The sequence below is a fragment of the Typopeltis vanoorti genome, chromosome 15 (assembly GCF_054136105.1).
Source record: "Typopeltis vanoorti isolate ZY-2024b chromosome 15, IOZ_Tvanoo_1.0, whole genome shotgun sequence".
Taxonomy (NCBI): Eukaryota; Metazoa; Arthropoda; class Arachnida; order Uropygi; family Thelyphonidae; genus Typopeltis; species Typopeltis vanoorti.
Window position 1 is genome coordinate 120,745,259 of NC_143563.1, and position 26,828 is coordinate 120,772,086.

Sequence of the window (26,828 nt, forward strand, 5' to 3'; positions counted from 1 at the left end):
TTTTCAACGTTAATCCATGGTGCTTCACAAATATCATCCGTCCAAGTTTCAGGATTTAGTAAATTAAAACAATTCAAAAAATCATACTTTTCAGTTTTTATCATCGAAAAACAAATGCGTTTTCATATGTTTTTCTAAATAACCGAAAAACTTTCTCTCAAAACTAGAATCGATGTTTTATTTCTATTAACTTCAAATTGAATACTGTATTTTTTCACATCTTGTGCTTCTTTTTTATGTGTATTTAATTTTAAATGCTCAATTAAATTTATTGTCAGCGTTATTAATCTGTCAGTTCTAATAACTGAAACATTTCTTTCCTGCAATGCTGTAGAAAGTATAGAAATTTCTTCTAGGACCAACCTTTGCTAGGTTGCTAGTAAAGGTCAGTCGATTGGTAGAGCCTCTGCTACTAATGGCTCATACAAAATGTTACGCAAGTTTGAGCGCAGTTAGTAGTTGGAAGGGGTTCAACAGATCGATGCTGTTGGCACACTGTCCCTCGATGAGTTTTTGGACTCTCTGGAGGTGTCACATAATAATAATAATGTTATTTATTAAAGCTAAATCTTTCAAAAAGATTTAATTTTTAAAATATGAAACTTTCATGATTTTGATTGAAGTGAATATACAAGGCCTGATATGATTTCCAAATTGCCTTTGTGGTCCTCCTAGAGAGGTCCAAATATTCTCCCTATTTTAAGTACTTCGGTTCAAAGTTGCTTAGAAACATGTCTAAAGTGGTTTACTTCTTTTACATCTTTGACTGCATCATCCAGAGATAACTGAATGTGATGAGCTAGACAATGGCAAATGAAAACACCTGGAAAATTTTTTTAAATTTTTGCTGAAACTCCAGACTTTTCCCATAACATTACACTGTTGTGTCGTCTGCACAAAATTCGATAACATTTTCATGTTAATATTTTTCATTAAAACCATGTTTTCCGAGAACTGAAATTAAAGTTTTAAAAATTATTTCTCATGTTGTTCCTTCTAATTTGACATGATCGACAAAAAACAGTTACACCATTTTCAAAATCTTGAATTTCAGATTTCAAATAAACTACTAAAATGCTTTTGTGTGAAATAGTTTGAGCTTCAATAATAATAAGTGAAATTTTATGACCTATATTTATCAGTTTTCCAAAAATATTTCTTCTCATTTCTGTAGAGATATGCTTCTCAACATGTGGAACAATAAATCTTGCATGTAATGCAACTCCCAAATCTATATTTTTTTTCCCCAGGTAAAGCTATTAAATTTTGAAAATCACTGAATCATTTACTGTTTTTAATTATGAAATAGATAGTATTAAAAATGTTTACTGTGCTGTTTAAATACTTTTCATTAGCCACATCAAAAGTTATTGAAATAATATAAATTAAAGATACCAAGAAATTATATACTTGGTTTAATCCTTTATCCAAGTGTAAGTAAAGTTTGCACCTTAAGTATTTTCAGGACTGGGGCAACTCGTATATAGAACCTAATGACTTCACATATCCTTGCAAACATGTATAATGAATACTATGCATTATGGGAAGGGTCACAACCCACAACAGTTTCAATATTTATTCAGGTCTCATCAGTGGGAGTCAGACCCACATGTGATACTAAGGTTGAAGTAATGCAGGGGTCATATTTTCATATACGATTAGCCATTAAACCAATTAAAGCAGCGATTAATACCATCAAGATACCCAAAAAATTAGTACATAATTTTTTGGGTATCTTGATGGTATATATCAAGCATTTGATGACAATAGTATTGGTTGATGAAAATGTTAGAATTATAACTGTGTGGAAGATACGGTTGATATATTAAATGACTAATTCACAAAGTATTTCATCCTCATGAATGTGATATCATGCAGTGGGAATTAAGAAGTAGAACTGATAATGAGTGAGCAGGAACAATATGAAGAATTGTGTAAACTTGACATCAATAAGAATGTGGAGCTTGATGAGTTACTGTATGTTGTGGGAATATTCCATGGAGTTAACAACAGTCTGAGGTTCCTTTCTAACATGAGCCTTACACTGGGCCAAGTTCCAAAGAAGAGTATAGAGGACAAAATTACTCCATATCGTAATTGAGGTGATAAGAATAAAGTTTCAAATTTAAAGTATTGGTCAATGTGTGTCTGCAGTTGTGATTAAAGTGTTAGAGTGGATAGTGAGGACCAAGAGTCAGAACTGGGTTGACAACAGCAGCATGGTGAAGCAGTTTTCTGAAGATTGTGTTTTAGCAATCTAGTTAATTATTATAATAAGGAAACAAATGCACTTGTTATAATAATGGCAATGCACACACAGCGTATATTCAGATTTTGCAAAGGTATATGATAAGACTGTCTCATGCCAAGTTTGTAAATAAAGTGGAACAAATAGGATTGGATAGTAGCTTAGTGCACCACATTGGAGGTTGCCGTCTGATAGTTATCATCATGTTGCATATTCCAAAAGAAAATGCCATTAGTAGTGTGCAATAAAGTTTGTTCTCTAAGAGTCTGTTTTGGGCACAAATGTCTTTAACTTTAATATTAATAATATTGGGAAGGTTTGAATGGAGATATTCAGCTGTTTGCAGATAATGCAAAGTTCAGAACTATGAGGGGCATAGAGCAGATGTAACTTTACAAGAAGACTTGAATGGAAAAATGAATGGGGTTAAGAGTTTGATGATGCAAATTTTTATTATTATTATTATTACATGACACCTCAAGGGAGTCCAAAGTCTCATCGAGGGAGGGCACCTACTCTACAGCTGTCTTCACTAAACGCAACTACCATTATCATCTACACCAACACCATCTACCGCCCATAGCCACCACTAGATTTTCAGACAATCACAGGCAGAGATATCTTAGAGGAGGTGGAGTAGATGAGAGATCTGGAGGTGATAGAGGGCAAGTACCTAAATTTTCACAGATGTGTTCCTAAAATTGTGAAGATAGCATAGAAGATTATGGCAATGATGCAGAGGATACTAACATTTGTAAAAGCAAGGATGTTATGGTTTCATTGTATACAGCTTTCATTAGGCTGCATATAGATTACTGTGCACAGATTTCCTTACTTGCTTTTTCAAATGGATAAAGAGATATTGACTAAGGTGGGTTCTGGTCTCTGGAATACTGAGTACGAAGACAGAGTCTAGTGAAATAGGAGGATGGATGGATAACAGATATAATATCATCAATGTCATCAAATTCCTTATATGTACCCTCAGTGGATGTACAAGATATTATGACAACACTACATGAAAATGTTACATCATTACTAGCTTCCCATCAACAATTTTATTCAAAAGCAACCTGTTACCTGTCAATAATCTAATATTATCAGATCTTATATTTCAGTCTTTAAGGCACATCTTATTCTATCAATCCAGTTGGGCTTGGTCTTTTAAAAGTCTTTTCCCTGCATTTCTGGTGAAAAACACTTGATAAATGATTGTATTATAGCAATCTACATTAGTTATTTAAACAAGGAGACAAATGCATTAGAAAAGAGTAATTATGGGCGCTTCTGCCTGAGTGACCATACCAAAACAGATTATCTCTGCTAACAATGTCAAGTTCCTTTCTAATACCCTCTTTTTTAATATAAAACTGTCATTGATGTCATCTGTTCAATTCCTGAATCGTTCTAAGAATTCTCTCATAGTCTTTTTTTCATCGTCTTTGTATTATTATGAATGATTTTCGTAGCACATTTATTACAGCAGTTATTCATACCTGAGTCTTCAGGCAATGATCAAAACACAAGATCCATTATCATCAAATTCCTGCCATGTACCTTCGATGGGTGTACAGGATATCATAGTACTACATGAAAAATTACATCATTACTAACATCCTATCTACAATTTTCCTCCAAATCAGTCTGTTACTTGTCAAGACTCCAAAACTATCAGATCTTATATTTCTATCGTCTAAGGCACTTTGTATCGTATTAATCCACCTATATCTTGGCGTTCCTCTGAGTCGTTTTCATGCCAACCTAGCAGAGAACACTTGTTTTGCTAATCTTTCCTCACCTATTCTGTTTAAGTGTCCATAACACCTGAGATTAGCTCTGCTAATGTATTCCTGGATGCTGACAATGTCAAGTTCTATCCTAATATCCTCGTTTTTCATATCATATTGCCATTGATGCCATCTGTTCACGCCTCTAATCTTTCTCATGACACTCATATCTACGGTCTCTAGTCTTTGGTCAAGTGTTTTACTTCTGACCCAGCTCTCAGATCCATAAGTTAAAACTGGTTTGAACACTGTCTTGTATACAGCAAATTTAGTGTTCCGACTAATTTCTCTCTTATTCCATATGAATTTATTCAATTGACTTCCTACCATACCAGCTTTGTTGATTCTGCTATACACTTCCATACTTAATTTAGCATCTTAACTAAAAATTGTGCCTAAGTAGCTGAAATGTTTTACTTGTTCCACAGGTTCTCCGTTCACAAAGCAATTGACATTTTCAATGATTCTACCTATTTTCGTTGTCTGTATCTTTTTATTGCTGACCTTCATACCATATCTATTACAACAGTTATTCAATTTAGTCAGGGGATCTTGTAAACTTGTAGCGGATTTATTTAGAAGTATACCATCGTCCGCATAAAGCAAAGAGCTGACATTAACAACTCCAATTTTGATAATGAATAACAGAGGGGATAATGTATCCTTGTTTCACACCAGATTTAACATTAAACCAACTTCCTGTACTTCCTTCAATTCTAATTGCTGACTTACAACTCAAATAAAGACTAAGCATTGCTTGATATAATGCTCCATTGATACCATATAACTGTAGCGTATTGAATAGCTTCTCTCTTGGCACCTTGTCATATGCCTTTTCCAGATCGACAAAACTTAAATACAGATCGTTGTTATATTCCCATGATTTTTCAGCTATCTGTCGTGAAGTGAAGATGTGATCCTGACAGCATCTATTTGGCCTGAATCCAGCCTGTTCTTCACCAAGCTTTTTCCACAATCCTTCTCAACATTTCTCAGTATACTTGCATAAATCTTACCAGGAACACTCAGTAGAGAAATACCTATGTAATTCTCACATTCAGTTTTATTTCCCTATTTATGTATGGGTACTATGAGAGCTCTACTCCTATGATCGGGAATTCGTCCCGCTGTCCAAGCCTTTTGAACTATGCAGTGCAGCCACTGTAAAACGTTTATACTGCCATACTTCAGCATTTCTGGTAGAATATCATCTACTCCTGCTGCCTTTCCACATTTCAAGCCTTTGATGGCTTTTTCTACTTCAAGTATGGATATGTATTCCTGACTGTATGACTGTTGAGTGTTTTTTACCACTGTACTATCACTGCTAGTTTCATTTAGCAATTTCTCGAAGTAATTATTCCATACTTCAAGTATATCTTTTTCTCCCGTTTTCATATCACCTTTATCATCTCTAACTCCTTTTACAGCACTCTTTCCTCCATTTCTAAGCTTCTTCAACAACCTCCAGAATATTTTACCACCTTCTTGATATTTATTTTCTATGTTCTTGCCAAAGTCCTTCCATGACTTTTGTTCAGCTAGTTTTACACAGTGTTTAGCTTTCTTACATTTGTCTCTGTATTCCCTAAGAGTACAAGCTGACTTGTTTGCCAGGAACTTTTGATATGCTTTCTTCTTTTCCTTCACTGCCTCTTTAACTTCCTGTGTCCACCATGGAGTTCTGAATTTTACAGCAGTAATGCAATTTAGTTAACGAATCCTGCAGAACTGCACTGCATTTATCTTTTTCTTCCTATAATGGATTTTAGGCCAAATGTCCCATTCCAGTCTCATTCCATCACTTTCTTGGTCTTCCGATTCTTTTCCATTTATTTTATATCTGTATAATATTTTTGGCAGTATGCTATTGTCGATCAATTTAGATGTTCAACCATTTTTGTTTATATTTAATCCAGTGATTAACTGGTTTTATATTCAGGTATTGTAAAATTTCTTTATCTGTTTTATGGCCCCACTTGGTATATCCAGCTATTTTTCGGAGAAATTTCATTTCTGCTGTTGGAATCTGTTTATCATTCTTCTTTCTTATGGTCCACATTTCACTTCCCTATGATAAAGTTGGTTTAAGCAGGCCATTGTATAGTCTGATTCTGGTGCTTTTGCACTAAGGATGACTAAAATATGTTATTTATTATGCCATTTACTTTAACAAAATTTGAAATTTTAATCTCTCTTTCATCTTCATATGATAAGTCACATCCCAGTATTTTGAAAGTATTTACTTGTTCTAATATTTTATTATCTAACACTATTTTGCTTCTTATTTGGGTTTTTCAGATTTGAAAGCTGTTATTTTTGTTTTTATTTTTCATATTATATTGTTCGGCAAGTTCATTTAATGATTCTACTGATCTCTGTAGATCATTTTCTGATGTAGCTAATACAATTTGATCATCTGGAAATAATAGTGCACCTATCTTTATTTCTGGGTTTATTTCTAGACCAAATGAGTTATGCAATTTCCAGATTGTTACAATTATATATATATATATATACACACACAAACAAATAATAAACAGCAGAGGTGATAGGGTACATCCTTATCATACTTTTCTTGATATGTCTCTCCATTCTGATATTTGTTCTAATTTGACTACCATTTTATTAACTGTGTATATTTCTTGAATAGGCTGTAAGAGCTAGGTAGGTATATTTAGATCAGTTAATATGTTAAAGAACTGTTGTCTATTAATTTTATCAAAGGTTCTTTAATAATCAGTGAAGGCCATTTGTGTTTGATTTTGAAATTCTCTTCGCTTTTCAATTAATATTTCATCATCAACATCATCATGAAATTCCTGACATGTACTCTCAAGGGGTGTACAGGATATGATAGTACTACATGAAAAATTAACATCATTACTAACTTCCTATCTACAATTTTCTTCCAAATCAGTCTGGTAATTGTCAAGACTCCAACATTATCAGATCTTATATTTCTATTCTCTAACACACTTTATACCGTAACAATCCACCTATATCTTGGTCTTCCTCTAGGTCGTTTTCAAGCCAATCTGGTAGAGAACACTTGTTTTGCTCATCTTTCCTCACCCAATCTGTTTAAATGTCCATACCACCTGAGATTAGCTCTGCTAATGCATTCCTGGATGTTGACAAAATTTTTTTCTAATTAATATCATCAATGGCAATGTCATATATTATTATGATATTGCCATTGATGCCATCTGTTCACGCCAGTAATCTTTCTCAAAACATTCATATTTGTGGTCTCTAGTCTTTGGTCAAGTGTTTTACTTCTGACCCAGCTCTCAGATCCATAAGTTAAAACTGGTTTGAACACTGTATTGTATACAGCTAATTTAGTGTTCCAACTAATTTCTCTCTTATTCCACATGAATTTATTCAATTGACTTCCTATCATACCAGCTTAGTTGATTCTGCTGTACACTTCCATACTTAATTTAGCATCTTAACTAAAAATTGTGCCTAAGTAGCTGAAATGTTTTACTTGTTCCACAGGTTCTCCGTTCACAAAGCAATTGACATTTTCAATGATTCTACCTATTTTGTTTTTTTGTATCTTTTTATTGCTGACCTTCATTCCATATCTATTACAACAGTTATTCAATTTAGTCAGGGAATCTTGTAAACTTGTAGCGGATTTATTTAGAAGTATAACATCGTTTGCATAAAGCAATGGGCTGATATTAACATCTCCAATTCTGATATCATGTTTAATACCACTTTCCTTCATAATGTGATCCATATAAATAATGAATAACAGAGGGGATAATGTACATGCTTGTCTCACACCAGATTTAACATTAAACCATCTTCCTGTACTTCCTTCAATTCTAACTGTTGACTTACAACTCAAATAAAGACTAAGTATTGCTTGATATAATGCCCCATTGACACCATATAACTGTAGCGTATTGAATAGCTTCTCTCTTGGCACCTTGTCATATGCCTTTTCCAGATCGATAAAACTTAAATACAGATCTTTGTTATATTCCCATGCTTTCTCAACTATTTGTCGAAAAATAAAGATCTGATCCTGACAGCCTCTATTTGGCCTGAATCCAGCTTGTTCTTTACCAAGCTTTTCTTCCACAATTCTTCCCAACTGTTTCTCAAATATACCTGCATAAATCTTGCTAAGAACGGTCAGTAGGGAAATACCTCTATAATTCTAACATTTAGTTTTATTTCCCTTTTTATAAATGGGTACTATGAGAGCTGTACTCCAATCATCAGGAATTCGTACCCCTGACCATGCCTTCTGAGCTATGCAGTGCAGCCACTGTAAGACTTAAGTCTTACGGTGGCTGCACTGTAAGACTTAAATCACCATACTTCAGCATTTCTGGTCGAATATCATCTACTCCTGCACATTGCAAGCCTTTGATGGCTTTTTCTACTTGAAGTATGTATTCCTGACTGTATGCCTGATGAGCGTTTTTTACCACTGTGCTATCACTGCTTGTTTCATTTAGCAAATTTTCTTAGTAATTACTCCATACTTCAAGGATATCTTTTTCTCCCATTTTCATGTAACCTTTATCATCTCTAACTCTTTTTAAGGCACTCATTCCTCCATTTCTAAGCTTCTTCAAAAACCTCCAGAATATTTTGCCAAATTCTTGATATTTATTTTCTATGTTCTTGCCAAAGTCCTCCCATGACTTTTGTTTAGCTAGTTTTACACAGTGTTTAGCATTCTTACATTTGTCTCTGTATTCTCAAAGAGCATAAGCTGACTTATTTGCTAGGAACTTTTGATATGCTTTCTTCTTTTCCTTCACTGCCTTTTTAACTTCCTATGTCCACCATGGAGTTCTGCTTTTTCTATCCTTGCAGAAAACTTCGCCACATACCTCTCTGGCTGAATCAATCAACGTTTTCTTCAGGATTTGCCACTGACCCTCCAAGGTTTGATTTCTGTTCTCAAACTCTTTCATTTTTTCTTGAATAATCTTTGTATATTTTAGTCTCCAGTTCACATCTGAGAACTGCTCAGTTTGTATTCACTTTAAAACTTTCTTACATGCTATTCTTTTGAATACGAAATTCAATTTTATCCTGCTCAAGACTAAATAGTGATCACTTCCAATTTCAAATCTTCTGTACACTCTGGTGTCCTGCACCAGGGAGAAAATATCACTATCAACAATAACATAGTCAATGAGACTTTTCTTATTCCTTGTGTTGGATCCTACTTCTTCTCAATCTATACTTTGGATCCGACATGATTACTATTACGATGTTCTTAACTAATTGATAAGTTGTAAGTTGATTTCTAATACAAATATAGAGAAAATTTATATTTAAAGACTGAGACACTCTATATCTGAATTAGTTCAAGAATTGAAGATACACCAACTCTTAACCACCTTTCCCTTATATGTTGTTATTATTATATATACTGGCCGAGTATATTTAACTTACTTAATTTACCCGCTTTGGTTCGAATATTTTATGAATGGTGCAGTAAAAGAGATTCAGGCAAAATACAACTTTTGATTGACAAAAACAAACATTTAATTTTAAAATCACAAATTTTACACTTAACTTCAAATCAGTAATTAAAATATCACAAACATTATAGCTTCTCTGATAAGTTCAATCATACAGACTCAGACAAAGGTAAATCTGTTATCTCTATAATACAGTCCTCTCACAGTTCCTTAAGTTCCAAAATACAATAAAAATTGCAGTAACACCTCTTCACAAACAAACATCTTTAATTTTACACTTCAGCTAATTCTCCACAATAGTTACTGTTAGTATATGGAAATTCTTGGATGAAACTCACACACTTCTCTGTATAGGAATATTAATGGTTGGAATAATCTTACCGATAATCTTCTATCTTCATCAATTTATACACAAACACTTTTTATAACCGTAAACAACTTTAGGTTTTATATGCACAGTTGTTCATTCCTCTGGCATTCAATTAATTCTTTAGGCACTATAATTCTAAACACAGCTAACGGTAAACTTCAACTTTACAGCCTCTACTATTTTCAGTAACTTCGTGCTTTGCTTCAAGGTTCCGTATGTCCTTGAAAGGTCAGCGCTGAAATTAAATCTCAACTCAAGTATCGCTAGTCTATTTAATAGTTTCTCAGCTGTTTTCCGTAGCTATAATTGTTATTCTACAACTTATTAGCTAACTGCTTCTCGACTAGTAGACTTAAATTAGCTGCTCGAGTGACTTGCCGACTCTCTAATATCGCAGTCTGATTCCCCGAATGCTGAATGCTCCGATTCCAACGGAATACCAATCTCTCTTTTTTTTTCTCTCTCTCCCCTATATTTTCAGCGTTCATCGCTTATATAGATCCATTCTTCCCGCCTAAATTGTTCTCGTGATCTCTTTAACTAAAACTCTTTTCAATAAACCTTCTCCTCACGTACTGTTCCAAATTTCACGCTTGCTCACTTACATACGTCTCCATGACAACAAAACAAAACATAATAAAACTGAGCTATTGCATAACGTTAAACTTCTACAAACAGGAATAAATAGAGAACATTTACATTTCGATTAATATGCAGCAAAAAATGTTAAATACGAAATCTTATAATATTAACATAGCCATAAATAAAATAAACTTAATAATATTTAAACAAGACTTGCTTGGTATATGGTAGATTATGTTAAATATGAATGAAGAACAAAAGCATACAAAATAATTTCATTCACAGTTTAACACTTGTCTCTTCTCTCCATGTGAATTTGTGCACATTTTTATGTTGGAACATGGTGTTAGTAATAACCAGTCCATGTCCTGAGCAGAATCCAACAGGTATTTGCCATTATTATTAGCTTTGCTCTTTTATATCATTTTCTCTTCGACTCATAATCATAGTTGAGATGGTTTGGTCATGTGATGAGGAGGGAGGAAGAATATGTGGAAAGAAGGGTCATGCAGATGGATGTGCAAGGAAGGCGGAAGCGTAGGCAGCCAAAGAAGAGATGGAGGGAGCTGGTAGAAGAGGACTTGAAGATGAAGAACTTGGATATGGTGACAGCCCAAGACAGGAAGGTGTGGAGGAGACTCATAACAAACAGTGACCCCACTTAAGTGGGAGAAGCTGTAGAAGAAGAGATTAGCTATGCTCTTTTCTCCAAATTTTCCCAAAATATTTTTGTATGTCTGACAATCATTTCCTACTCTGCTATTTAGATCCCCAACAAGGACCAAATTGTCCTCTTTCATTGTGTCAGTTGCTTTCTCTAAAGCATCAAAAATTCCTCCACTTCTACCTTAGTAGAACCTTCTGTGGGACCATAGGCACAAATAAGTCTCATTTTCCAATTTCCCATTCTGATATTTGCCCACATCACTCTACTTGAGACTGCCTGCCATTCAAGAAGATTAGCCTCGTATTTTGTGTTGAATACTATGGCTACTTCTTCTTTTCCTTGATTGTCATTGCTTGAATATAACATTTTGTATTGATTGACCAGTTTTTGTCTTTTTTGTTTCAGTCACCCCTATTATGTTGACCTGGTACTTATCTAATTCCTCAGCTAACTCTATTTCTTTGCCATTCGAGCTTCTTATGTTGATAGCACCGATCTTTAACTCTGGTGATGATGAGTTGGGGTGTGCTTTCAGATTTGTTCCAGTAGCTGACTTTTCACTGTTCGCCTTAGTTCCCTGGCGAAAACAACGGGCGACACCCCAGCCGGCATGAAATATTGTCATGTTGTACCATCATTTTGTATATTGGTTTAAGCCAATAAGAATACAATTTGGTCGGCTAAATCCCAAATTGCCAGCCGATCCTCGTTCGTTCAGTATCCAGGTAGACACCCAACAGGGTGCACCAGGAGAAGGTGAGGATTGGACATTAGGTCTGACTCTCTGGTCGGTTCTCGACATTCCTTTAAAGGCTACGTGGAGGTCTCCTCTCAGTTATACAGCTTTGACACCTTAAGCACCCCCAATTAATATTTTTAGAGTAAAAAGCAAGTCTGGAAGATTGCCATTTTTGGAATCCAATCTATTCTTCTAGTAGTTTTTCCTCTACAATACTTATTAGTTTCTCTTTTAATAGTCCCATATATTTTGTACCCTGCATTTAAATGAACTAATTTCCCTATAGTTATTGCAGTCATCTTTATTTCCTTTTTTATAAATTGGGAAAACCAGTGCTTTTTTTCAAGAGTATCGAGTTTTTCCAGAAATTGAAACTATGTTAAAGAATTTCAGAGGTTTTTCATTAAAATTTTCCTCTGCATTTACGTACATTTCCATGTTTATATTGTCTTTTCCTGGTGTTTTCCTATTTTATAGGAAATAATATTTTCTGTTAGAACATTCTGTGTTGTATAAAATTTCACTTTATTATTATAAGTTGGGTGATTTTGAAAATAAGTTACCCCTTATTCTAAATATATTGTGTGTCTGACATAATAATATTTTCTGTTAGATTATTCTTTGTTGTATAAAATTTCACTTCTTTATTATTATAAGTTGGGAAATTTTGAAAATAAATTACTACCGCTTATTCTAAATATATTATTTGTATTTTTTCCTTTTCTTTTATTTATTTATTGGTTCATATATTTTATTATTTTATAGGTTTTTTTGGTTGTGACTAAGTTATATCTTTTGCTAGTTCATTTACAAAGTTGTTCCATTCTCTCTCTCTCTATGATTTTTCCTTACTTTGCATTTGGCAATGGCACTGTTTCTTTTCTACTCTATTTTTGATTCTACTGTCTTGGAATTGAACCATTTCTGGTAACTCTTTTTTTTTTTTGTTTTATTATCTTTTCTATTTCTCTGTCCCAGTTTTGTAGTCCTCTTTTTTCTATTCCATTTATTCTTCATTCCTAAGCTTTCTGTTGCTGCTTTTGTCAGGATTTGTTTCAGATTTTCCCATTCCTCTTTTATGTCATTTGATCCATGTATGAGATATGTTTTTAAATTAGTGGATTTCTGATAATGCTAACTAGTATGAGGATCTTGTAGTGAAGAAATTTTATAGCTTGGTTGATAGTTATTTTTCACTTTATTTATGTTTTAACCATTTTGGTTTAAACTGAATTTTTGCCAATACCATAAAATTATCAGAATTTAATTCAAAGCCTCAACATATTCTTACATCCAGAATTATCTTAGTTAATTTAAAATTTGTAATAATTTAGTCAATAACCAACTTACATCCTCTGGCTGATCATGTATAATTATGTATTACTTTATGTATAAATTCCAAGTTCATTATTCTCATATTATTATAAATGACAAAATCTCCTGGTTTATGTCCATTTTGATTACATGTATCTTCACCAAGTCTTCCCATGTTTGTTCTGTATTTCCTGTTTCCTATTCTGGCATTTAAATCATCTGCTAATAGTAAATAATATATTTTATTTGTTTTATTTGACTTTCTGCAGTTTGTTGAAAAAGATTCTATGGTCTTCTTCTTTCCTCTTCTGGTGTGCATATGTCCTGATTATTGTATGACCACTTGATGTTTTGAGTCTAATTTCTATTAGTCTTTCAGTCCAGTAGTTATAATATACAATATTGTTCTTCACAGACTTATGTATCATTATACCTGCTTTTGTTCTTTCTTCTCATTTTACTACACTATAGATTTGTATATAGTTATTTGTTTCTTTGGTACTTTTTTTGGATTTTCTTTGTTTCTGTTAGAATACATATCTTCACATTGGCTTGGTTAGTCAAGTTCCTCTTCTTTTTGTGTGATGCTCCTTACATTGGATGTTGTGATTTTCATATATGTTCTTTCTTCTGGATTTACTTAGGAGTATAAATCATCTGCATAAAATAAAAAGCTGAGAATAACATCTCAAATTTTGATATTAGGTTTAATGCCACTTTCCTTCATAATTTTTTATTTTTATTTTATTTATTTATTTATTATTTTTTTTTTAAAGTTTGAGAAAGAGTGATTATACATACAAATTTCTGCATTTGCTTGTAAGGATTACTTGTAGATGAGTAAGGCAAGTTAATCTCACCAACTTCGAAGCTTGGGTTAGCTTTTATGAAGAGAGTGGCATTTAGCCTTCACTACACTATTTGTATTGTTCCTACTGTTCATGTATGGGATGTAGGCATTGGATGCTAGTGATTTGTATATTAGTGTTAATGGTTTCTTAACTTTGTCGGTATATTTTCCAGAGTTCATTTTTTAATGTTCTGTAGTTATCTACGTGTTTTTACTTTCTTGGTAGGTTGTTGAATTGTGTGGGTATCTGATGAGATCTCACAAAAGAACCGTATGAGTTGTTGAAGGGTGTGGGGATGTAGAGTTGTTGTAGGTCGTGTTATACGACATGTGTCTCTGTTGTTTCGATAGGTGATGTTGAAGTAATTCCTTGTTAATGACATATAGTGTTTCAGGTTTTTAATGCTCAGAATTCTGTGTATCGCCATGTGCTTGTCGGATATTGGTTGTTGCATGTAAGGTGTCCAAGATCACTGTTGACACGATTTTCCTGTGTAGTGTTTCTAATTTTTGTTAGGTGGCTGTTTGATGTATTTGCATAGACTGTTATTCCGTATCTGAATAGGATTTGCAGATCAGGTGATATAGGAGTTTTTTTATGTTGGGTGAAATAATGTCTTTAACTTGGAAGAGTTTTGCTGCGATGATCCGAAGTTTGGTGTGTAGGTATTCTATATCTTTTGTCCATTTAAGGTGGGAATCTATAGAGACAGAGGTATTTTGCGTGTGTTACAGGTTTGACTTCGGAACATTGGCAGGTATTTTTGTTGTTAATGAAGCAGTATGTGTGACAATGTATCGATAGTGATATGGGGTGTATGATTCTTGGGTTGTGTATTATCAACATCTGTGTAAGGAGTAGCCATAGTATTCAACACAAAATACGAGGCTAATCTTCTTGAATGGCAGTCAGTCTCAAGTAGAGTAATGTGTGCAAATATGAGAATTGAGAACTGGACAATGAGACTTATTTGGATAATGAGACTTAATAGAAGGTTCTACTAAGGTAGAACTGGAGGAATTTTTTGAGGCTTTAGAAAAAGCAACTGACACAATGAAAAATGAAAAGTTGGTCCTTGTTGAGGATCTAAATAGCAGAGTAGGAAATGATTGTCAGTCATACAAAAATGTTTTGGGAAAATTTGGAGAAAAGAGCAAAGCTAATAATAATGGCAAATAGCTGTTGGATTTCTGCTCAGGACATGGACTGTTTATTACTAACACCATGTTCCAACATAAAAATGTGCACAAATTCACATGGAGAGAAGAGGCTAGGAATAAGAAAAGTCTCATTGACTATGTTATTGTTGATAGTGATGTTTTCTCCCTGGAGCAGGACACTAGAGTGTACAGAGGATTTGAAATTGGAAGTGATCATTATTTAGTCTTGAGCAGGATAAAATTGAATTTCATATTGAAAAGAATAACATGTAAGAAAGTTTTAAAGCGAATAAAAGTTGAGCAGCTCTCAGATGTGAACAGTAGACTAAAATACACAAAGATTATTGAAGAAATAATTAAAGAGTTTGAGAACAGGAATCAAACATTGGAGATTCAGTGGCAAACTCTGAATAAAACATTGATTGATTCTGCCAGAGAGGCATGTGGTGAGGTTGTGTGCAAGGATAAAAAATTCAGAACTCCCTGGTGGACACAGGAAGTTAAAGAGGCAGTGAAGGAAAAGAAGAAAGCATACCAAAAGTTCCTGTCAAATAAGTCAGCTTGTGCTCTTAGAGAATACAGAGACAAATGCAAGAATGCTAAACACTGTGTAAAACTAGCTAAACAAAAGTCATGGAAGGACTTTGGCAAGAACATAGAAAATAAATATCAAGAAGGTCACAAAATATTCTGGAGGTTGTTGAAGAAGCTTAGAAATGAAGGAAAGAGTGCTGTAAAAGGAGTTAGAGATGATAAAGGTGATATGAAAACGGGAGAAAAAGATATCCTTGAAGTATGGAGTAATTACTTTGAATAACTGCTAAATGAAACAAGCAGTGATGACAGCATAGTGGTAAAAAACACTGACCAGGCATGCAGACAGGAATACATATCCATACTTGAAGTAGAAAAAGCCATCAAAGGCTTGAAATGTGGAAAGGCAGCAGGAGTAGATGATATTCGACCAGAAATGCTGAAGTATGGTGGTATAAGAGTCTTACAGTGGCTGCATTGCATAGTTCAGAAAGCCTGGACAGAGGGACGATTTCCCGATGATTGGAGTAGAGCTCTCATAGTACCCAAATATAAAAAGGGAAATAAAACTGCATGTGAGAATTACAGAGGTATTTTCCAACTGAGTGTTCCTGGCAAGATCTATGCAAGTATACTTGAGAAACGGTTGAGAAGAATTGTGGAAGAAAATCTTGGTGAAGAACAAACTGGATTCAGGCCAAATAGAGACTGTCAGGATCAGATCTTCACTTTACGACAAATAGTCGAAGCCTGTGTAGCTCAGCGGATGTGGCGTTTGCACACTGCCGCGCTTGGCCGCACGAAGTAAGACTTGGTTTCGAGTCTAGTCGGCGACTAGAGGAAATTTTTCTAAGCCTTTTTTCGACCGGTTCCCAAGTTAGTCGATCTCTGGCACGGGCAAGCAGGTTTTTCCTCCCGGAAACTCGGGTTTTTCGTCCTGTAAACTCAAGAAAATCGACCGTAGAACCCACATCATTTTAGACATTAAATATATTGTGTTAGGGTTAGGGACCACGAGATGGCGGCACATTTGAGCCGTCTCTCTTCACTGCGTACCGCTTAATTAGTGATAGCCTTGGGCCATCTGTCTCTGATTGGGTACCAGTGGAGATTGAACTGCCCACTCAGTCTCCAAAAGTTAGATAGGGCTAAATGGCCTCACCTACTCCCGTATATATGGGAATAAAAAGCCGTTAGTTGATTTTTTTTTTTTTTTGATTTTTAGTCGAGAAAGCATGGGAATATAACAAAAATGTGTATTTAAGTTTTGTCGATCTGGAAAAGGTATATGACAAGGTGCCAAGAGAGAAGCTATTCAATACGCTGCAGTTATATGGTGTCAATGGGGCATTATATCAAGCAATACTTGGTCTTTATTTGAGTTGTAAGTCAGCAGTTAAAATTGAAGGAAGTACAGGAAGATGGTTTAATGTTAAATCTGGTGTGAGACAAGGATGTACATTATCCCCTCTGTTATTCATTATCTATATGGATCACATTATGAAGGAAAGTGGTATTAAACATGATATCAAAATTGGAAATGTTAATGTCAGCTCTTTGCTTTATGCAGATGATGTTATACTTCTAAATAAATCCGCTACAAGTCTGCAAGATTCTCTGACTAAATTGAATAGCTGTTGTAATAGATATGGTATGAAGGTCAGTAATAAAAAGACAAAGACAATGAAAATAGGCAGAATCATTGAAAATGTCAACTGTGTTGTGAATGGAGAACCTGTGGAACAAGTAAAACATTTCAGCTATTTAGGCACGATTTTTACCGAAGATGGTAAATTAAATATAGAAATAGACAACAGAATCAGCAAAGCTGGTATGGTGGGAAGTCAATTGAATAAATTCATATGGAATAAGAGAGAAATTAGTCGGAACACTAAATTAGCTTTATACAAGACAGTGTTCAAACCAGTTTTAACTTATGGATCTGAGAGCTGGGTCAGAAGTAAAACACTTGACCAAAGACTAGAGACCACAGATATGAGAGTCCTGAGAAAGATTATAGGCGTGAACAGATGGCATCAATGGCAATATCATATTAAAACCGAGGATGTAAGGAAAATACTTAACATTGTCAGCATCCAGGAATTCATTAGCAGAGCTAATCTCGGGTGGTATGGTTAGCTAAACAGAATGGGCAAAGAAAGAGTAGCAAAACAAGTGTTCTCTGCCAGGTTGGCAGCAAAACGACCCATAGGAAGACCAAGATATAGGTGGATTGATACGGTACAAAGTGCTTTAGACAACAGAAATATAAGATCTGATAATGTTGGGGTCTTGACAAGTAACAGACTGATTTGGAAGAAAATTGTAGATAGGAAATTAATAATAATGTAATTTTTTTCATGTAGTACTATCATATCCTGTACACCCCTTGAGGGTACATGGCAGGAATTTGATGATGATGATGATGGTGTTTTGGTGCCATTGATTAGACTTGCGTTTTGGTGGAAGTATGTTGTGATTTCCTTTAGGTCTTGTTGTGCTTTGCAGAGAGCTGTGTTAATGTCTGTGTGGATTGCTAGTAGTGCAGTGTCATCTGCATACTGAAATATTTAACTTCTTATGGATATGTTATGAACATCGTTAATGTATATGTTGAATAGAGTGGATGATAATATGGCGCCTTGAGGTACACCGTGTTTTACTTGTATACTCCAGCTGTGACATGTACCTATTTTTGTTACTTGTGTTCTGTTTGAGAAGTAGTTCTTGAACCATGTATGCAGTGTTCCTCTTATACCTATCGAGTATAGTTTGGTGAGTAGTATGTCATGTTCAAGTGTGTCAAATGCTTTCGTTAGGTCCACAGTATAAGGACTGCATACTTGTTTTTGTCGAGAGTTTTGTTTATTGTGTCGACGATGTCTTCTAATAAAGTAATCGTGCTTTTTGTTTTCTGAAAGCCGTATTGGTTTTGTGAGAAAATGTTGTACTTCTGTAAATAGTTCTGTAGTCTGGTATGTGTTATTTTTTCTAGAATTTTTGAGTTAACTGATAGTGTAGCTATTGGTCTGTAGTTCTGAGTATCGTTTCTTTTGCCGTGTTTGTATATTGGCGTAATTACTAAAGTTTTTAGTTGTTGTGGAATAATGCCTGTGTCGAATATTATGTTCACGAGTTTCAAAAGTATTGGATTTATTTGTTCAAAGTGTGTTATAAGGTCTGTGAGTCTTATTTTGTCTATTCTTGGAGTGGTGTTTGGTTTTAGTTGTAGGAGGGCTTCTTTCAGTTCCTGTTTTGTTACGGGTGGAAAATACATCGTTTGTTGTTGACTTTGTGATTTTCTTTTACAGTAATAGTATTTAGTATGTCGTCATTTATCCATGGATTGTTGTCTGTTTATCGCCTCGTTTGTGTAGGTTTTGTTGCTTTTTTGTATATTTCTGTGAACTTTAGCTGAAAATTCTCGAATAATGTTACAGGATCGTTTATTTTTAGCAGGGAATACTAGTCTGTATTTTTTACTTGTTTATCGACAATGTTCTTTAGTATGATCGAGTTTTGTCAATTTTTGTGAGGGGGGGGGGGGGTAGGAAACATACTAAAACGAAGTTGAGACAAAGTAGTGATCAGCAATTTTTACATTAATTACTGATGATGTATTGTATGGATGGGAGCTCGTATGTTGATATGATCAATGCATGATTGTGTTAGTGAGTTATTGAGTATTTCTTCTCTTGTTGGGGAGTTAATGGTAGGGTTTCTGTTGTACTGACTTAGTATATCAAGATATGTGTTAGTGATTGAAGAAGCGTGGTCAAGAGTATTTAAGTTAATGTCTCCTATTAGGATGAGCCCGTGTGATGTACGCGGTTTGATGCCACTTAGCCATGTTTCTAACTCGTGAAGAAAACTGAGTGGATTATTATCTGGGGGTCTGTATGTTGTATTTATTGTGTATTTGATACTATTGTGGCTATTTATGATTTCCAAAATTAGTGTTCCGCAAGATAGAAGCGAGTTTGTTTTTCTGTCACATTGTATTTTTCTTTGATAAATGTCACAATGCCACCTCCTCTTTTGTTTGGTCTACAAAAGTTGTAGGTTTGATAATTATTTATGTTGTATTCAGAAATTTCTGTGTCGTTTATTGCAACTTTGGCCAGTATTAGTGCATCTATGTTTATCATGGTATAATTTAGCTGTGTTATCAATGTAAGCCAGTGTTTTTTTATACTTCTTATGTGTGTGTGTATGAAGGTGAAGTTGGTGTTGGTGGAAATGTTGTCAGACCATTTCTTCAAAGACCTTGAAGTTTATGTTGTCTGACTGGATATGTTCGCCTATGTTTGAGATCTCCATTATATAGTTTTTAAATGAGTTCTAATCTTATTCATAAGGATATGAAAAGTTAGTGTTTTATATTGGTAGGCTGTGTAAATCGGATTCACTTGTAATTATGTATACTTGAGTGTTTTCATTCTTGCTCAAAAATATCTAGGAATTCTTTGTCCACAGAAACTTTTAGTTTTTCTCTGTTTTTGTCTTCCTTGCTTGGTATAGATGATTTTTGAAGAATGGAGTCCAGTGTTCTGTTATATAGATTGGTGTTGGGAGTTTCTTATCAGTTAGGATCGTTGTTGTCAGCCTTGTTTTCTTGCTTGCTATAAGAATGGAGTCTCTCAGATTTCTGTTGGTAAAACGAGCGATGATTGGTGGCGGACTCTCTTTATTTTTTTGTGGGCTTCGGTTGATATCTGTGGTTGCGATTTGAACTCCAATTTTGCTGCCAATCAGTTGCATTATGCTGCTTAAGTCTTCTGTATTTTCTTTCATTATTCCCTCAATTTAAAATTCTTTTTTTCTTTCTTTTTCTAGCATGTATTCCATTTGACACTTGAGTGTGTTTACTTCTTTCTGCAATTCTTGATTTTTGCATTGGAGTGTTTCTTGCATTCCCATCACTACCGTTAATTGTCTTTATTTCTCGCACGGTTCATTTTTTCAGAGGTCTCGTTATTGAACTGTATGTAATGCTCATACTCCTCGAATTTTTTGTTAATTTGTTCCATGTGTGCATTTAATAAGTCTTTCACCATGAGTTTAAATGAATCAAAGTTATCTGTAATTTTAGGATCTGGAAGTGGTTTACCTTGATGTGTGTCATTACTTTTCTTTGGTGTCTGGTCTTTGTTCTTCGTTTTCTCACGGCACTGTTGACATCGCCATTCGGTCCGTTTCATGGCTCCTTTTGCTTTCCACGTGCTTTCTGAGATCCCTGAACTGAACAGTGAAAGTGTTGTTTTTTTGTTACATCTGGAACAATGCAGTCCATCCCCTTCATCGCTTAATGGCTTATTGCATTTGTTACAGCTCATTTTGCTTGAAGTTCGCTATCTCAGTGACCTGACCTTTAACCTTTCTTCCCATTAGCGACTATAGTGCGACTTTTTTAAAATGGCGACGTCCTTTGTTCTTCGTTGGCTGGTGACCGCAGTACACTCTATGAACTTCTAACACTGAAAATTTGAATCTTACTTATCCGATTTTGGTAATTTGAACGTCCCTATCTTCAGCGTGACTAGTAGAATTAAATAGTAGCACTTTCAAGTTAGAAACATGAGTTAAATAAACATGAGATAATGTCCATCCTTGTATCACACCTGATGTAACATCAAATCGTCTTCCTCCAACTCTTTGAATTCTACCTGCCGAAGTGTAACTTCAAAGTGCAATACATAGGTATTGCACAGAATCACGTCCTATTTACACAATATAATTGCAGTATTTTGAACAACTTTTCTCTTTGCACCTTGTATGTGTGTTTTCTAGATCCACAAAACTTAAATGCAGATTTGTGTTATATTCCCATGATTTCTCAGCTATTTATCTTGTACTTAATATCTGAACACAGCAACTTTTATTTGGCTTAACCTAACTTCTTCTCCAAGTATTCCTTCCACAAATTTTCTTAGCCAACTCTGAAGGATACTTGTATAAATCCTATCTGAAACACTCAGTAGCGAAGTGTCTCCATAATTCTCACATTCACTTTTATTTCTTTTTTATAGATAGGTACTATGACAGCTCTACTCTCATCATCTGCCGTTCAACCCTCTGACCATACCTTCTGAATTATACAATGTAGTCACTGTAAAACTTTCATACCTTCAATATTTGAACATTTCTAGTTGAATATCATCCATTCCACCTATTGTTTCACATTTCAGGTTTTTGATGCCTTTTTCTAATTCAAATGTTTATATATACTCCTGATTGCATTCATTCTAAATGTTTTCTATCACCAAGTTGTCAGTGCTTGTTCTATTTAGCAATCTTTCAGAACAATTATTCCAGATATATATGAATTGGCAAGCGATTATTACCAGATTAATGGGATGTCGAAAGTTTTTCATAGAATGGGGAGAGACAGAGAACAAAAGGCTTCCCTAGGAGCCATATAAGGAGAATGAGAGGAGGAGGGATGTAGAATAGGTTCTTTGCATGTAGGGTGGTAGGTGACTGGAATGCACTGCCAGAAAGTGTGGTGGGCATGGAGATTGTGAATGCATTCAATGCAAAGTATGATAACCTGTGTGTGTGTGGATGTGACAGTTGGACTGCCCACGATGAGTCTTTTGAACCCACTGAGCTCTGATCATGATAATAATCATAATTACTTAAAGTAGATAATTGGTGTAAATAAAAAAAAAATGTGTGACAGTGCAACTGCCCACGATAAGTCTTTTGACACCAATGAGCTCTGATCATGATAATAGTCATAATTAAGTAAATAACTGGGATATATTATATAACTAACATTCATCAACCAAACATGATAGTAAATTTTATCAGTTACTGCTCAAAAATATTATAATAAAAATATCAACTTACATGGGGCATAAAACATGACCAATGCTGATAACTCTTTACTAATAACCTCATCAAAAGTAGTATCTGTCAAATGTACAATATCACTTGGTGTTTCAGACCATTCGAGTTCTTTTGGTTTCTCTGGCTGCTTGCTAGGACTAAAAGATTGAAATACCAAGAGCATTACTCATTATATTACATTCATGACATCAAATAACATATATAAGCAGATACAACAAACTAAATATTATCTTCCCTCAAAACTGTGGTTAAATGAATGATGATAGTATCCGAATGTCGAAAGGAAATAAAATTATTATATCACATTGGTCTTACAATATACAGTTGCATTAAAAAAAAAAAAAAATGCTTGTCATTTAACTGAAGCTCCATATAAATTAAAGTACATTTGGCCAGCCTGGCTGGCTGAGTGGTTAGCATATCTGCTTTCCAGCCAAAAGACTGTGGGTTCGAATCCCACCATGGGCATGGATGTTTGTGATTGTCTGTGGAAATAATAGTTATTCGAGTATTCTAGTGGTAGCGGTCGGCAGTAGTGCTGTTGATATAATTGCGGTCAATTGGTGGATTGAGTGGTGAAGACAGAGTTGTAGAACAGGTGCCCTCCCTCGATGAGTCTTTGGACTCACTGGAGGTGTCAAATAATAATAATAATAATAATAATAATAATACATTAATTTATAAGTAGTTAAAGTAATAATTTACTATGGCAGGACCTAAGTACTCAAAGTCATGTATTCTGCCAATACAACATCAAATTCACAACCATCCAGATCTGAATTAACCAACTTTTCCAAAATCATAACCAACACTCCGTTGATACTATCAGGATGTAATTTGCTACTTCTATCTCAGAACTTCCTTTATTTATATACTGGAATTATCTTGTCCTCTTTCTCCTCCCTTGGACTGGATGTTTGTGAAAGTCATCCTCTCATACTAAGCAATTTTTATCAACCAAAATGACATCATAAATTTCTTCATTGGCAACCTGATAAAGAGGCTATATATTGTCTCTAGAAAGGAACTCCTATAATTATAAACCTTAACTCATCCATGGTACAAATGTGCAATTATTATGAATTTCTTATGGATTACATTTTAAAAAACATAACAAAAATGTTTCACTAATAAATTAAAATAAGAAAGCTAGTCACATATGACAATATTATTATTATTTTTGGGGGGGGTGACTTCATTAGACAGTAGTACCAGTGAGGGGTAAAAGGCTGAGAAGAAAGAAATGATATATTAACATTCATAAAAATAAAGATTCTTTTTTTTTTTTTTTAATATATTACTATTTAGTTAGGAAGGCTGTTCTAAAGAACATCAAGATGCAATGAGTAAAGAAACAGAAATTGCATTCGTAATTTCTGAAGATTACATTTGCAAATTCAGACAAATCACCTTGTGACATTTGTATAACTGATGATTTCAAGTAGAAAGCAGGTACACATTCAAATTTTTAAGTCGGGGGATGGGAGGGGGTCACATGGTAACACTAAACAGGATAAAAAGCAAAAGGCTGCACTAAAGAACTGTGTTGGAAGGAAGTTCTTTTCGTGAAGGGATCAAGTTTCAAAACTAGACATCTGTAAAGTCTCAAACGCATCCTCTAGTTTAACAGTTCTCAACCCTATGCCACAGGTGCAAATGCATCCACAGAGCTATTTAAATGCACCCGCTGTCAATTAATAAATAAGAAAAAATCTGAGAACAATAGTCTAAGTGTGGTCTGATCAGAATCTTATAAAACGGAATGATAACCATTTTATCTCTGCAGGTCAGTGTCCTTCTCATTATTGCAGCAATGCTCTGTGTTACCTTCACTACCTTTGCAATATGTCCCCTAAATTTCAGGTTTCTATCAATCATCAACCCCCAGATCTCTTGTCTCCCCTACCTATAGGGCCCAGTACTGAGCCCTGTGGAACCCCACTTGTAACCTTCTGCCTCTTTGATATTGCTCCACCATACACAACTCTCTGACATTTATCGGACAGCCAATTCTGAATTCAGTTGACCAATCTGACATCCAGACCCATGTGCTGTAACTTGAACATCAGCTTATCGTGTGGCACCCTGTCAAATGCCTTTGCTAAGTCAAGGAAAATGACAGTATATGCCTTTCTCTCATCTTATGCTTTTGTAACTTTATCATAAAAGGTTAGCATATTGCTAAAACAAGAGCACCTCTTCACAAATCCATATTGACTCTCACAGATAACATTACCCTCATCTGCCCAATACTGTATATAGTCCCTCACTACTTTCTCCAAGATCTTACTAACTACTGACGACACACAAACTGGCCCATAATTAGACACTTCCAGTCTGCTACCGCCCTTATGCAATTGCACTATCTTACCTTCGTTCCATTCCCTGGGCACCTTTCCTGCAGCCAGACTTTCATTGAAAAGCAAGGTCAAAGGCACTTTCAGTTCCTTAGCACATTCTCTCAAAACTCGTGGTGAAATACCATCCAGTCCCACAGCTTTACTAACATCCAGAGTACTCAGTATGTAGAACACACTCTCCTCCTGTACCTCTAAACCTCGAACCTGCCATATCCCTCTAGTATTCAAATTGACTCCTGCAGGATGAAATAATCTAATAAAATGTTCATTGAACAATTCCATTATGTCTTCTGTATCTGTCACTCTATTCCTATTTTTATCCCACAATGTCATTCCTCCACAGTCATTTCTCCTCCTACTGGACACATTGCTAAAAATTTCCTAGGATCTAAGAGCCAATCTTTTCTTATATTCCAGTTTTGCCTTCCTTACCATACTAGTCACTCTTCTGACCTGTGTCTTATATTTTTCATGCATCTTCTCTTCCCCCATCTCCTTATATCTCTTCCATAGCCTCTTTTTCGTATGCAATTCCTGTTTAATATTGTTTGTCATCCACTTTACTCCAAATTGTGTCCTCTTCTTCACTCAGGGAATACAGCTTACCATTGCTGCTAACATATATTCCTTCACAATTTCCCAAGCACTAATGATATCCCGGCCTTCCAATTTCTCCCTCAATGAAACTTCCCCAAGTTGATGTCTAAGACTATTATAATCACCTGCTTTATAATTTCACATACGTTCAATTCTCTTTGATGCTCCTGCATGTCTATTCATTTTCCAAGTCAAAACTATATGGTCACTCTCTTCAACTAATGGTTGAGATGTCATCTCAGTTATTATCAGCTCTTCAGATGCTATAACCAAATCCAAAACTCTTGAACCTCTTGTTCCCTCTGTTACATGTTGCCTAAGACATTGTTCATCAAGAATTCTAGAAATTCCATTCCCTTATTGTTACATGCATCTTCCTCTCCCCAATTTATACTGCTGTAGTTAAAATATTCCATAACAATCATTCTTCTTGCACTTGCCAAACTCAACTGTATCAACATCTCCTGGTCCCCACCCTCTGTGCTCCTTGGTCTGTAGCAACACTCCACTAAACATACTGTTTTGCCCACCTAAAAGTATGTCAGGAATGAGGGAAATGGTGAAGCATTAACAAACTGGGTTGAGCAAAACAATCTTAGCTTAACATTTGATGCAAAGGACAAAGGGACCATTAAGGCTGCAGCATAGAAAAGGGAATACAACTCAGCTCTCTGCTTTGTTACCCAAAATTTGCAAACTCAGCCGCTAAACACACAAGGTAAGTCCTTGACGATTTTCCACACAGCCAATATTGCCCAGTATTGGTAGAAGTAGGAATACAAATACCAATAATACGGTCCATCCCACAACCAAGATGGAATATAATGAAAGTAAAATGGAAGGATTTTTCACAAGAACTGCATAAAATAGTAAGCTGGATACCACCTGGGAGTGAAAACTACAACAGATTCATTGGAGCAGTATCATATCAACAGCAAAGAAGTATATTCCAAGGGGTTTCTGAAAAGAATACATACCTGACTGGAATAAAGACTGTGAAGAGCTATATCAAGTCTATTTAGAATCATGAAAATACAAATGCGACCACAATCAGGTTAAGAACCCCTGATCTAGATGATTTCACAGAGGGAAAAATTACTGGAAAGCTAGGAGGTCACAGAATTACTGATATGCCAGAAAGTTTGGAATCTCACATTGCATTGTACCCAGGCACTGGGCAACAGTTCAAATCAATGGAATGTGTTCTAGATGTTTGCTAAGAAGTTCCCCTTGCCCTACCACAGAGCAAGAAGACAGATTTTTCATTATAACAGCAAAATGCAATCAAACTAACACAGCAGGTCA

The 26,828-nt window shown here is 35.0% G+C and overlaps 1 protein-coding gene across 5 annotated transcripts in view; it reads right to left on the reverse strand.

Moving 5' to 3' along the window:
- LOC150099108 (protein disulfide-isomerase A5) overlaps nt 1-26,828 on the reverse strand; it is a 953,872-nt gene that overhangs the window by 493,529 nt on the left and 433,515 nt on the right. For all 5 annotated transcript variants that reach the window (XR_016549469.1, XM_090404751.1, XM_090404750.1 and 2 more), the window contains exon 11: nt 22,567-22,703. Coding sequence is in view for 4 of the 5 variants with exons in the window: in XM_090404751.1 (XP_090260877.1) it covers nt 22,567-22,703 (137 nt within the window). In the remaining variant the exon portion in view is untranslated. The remainder of the gene's footprint in view (nt 1-22,566; nt 22,704-26,828) is intronic.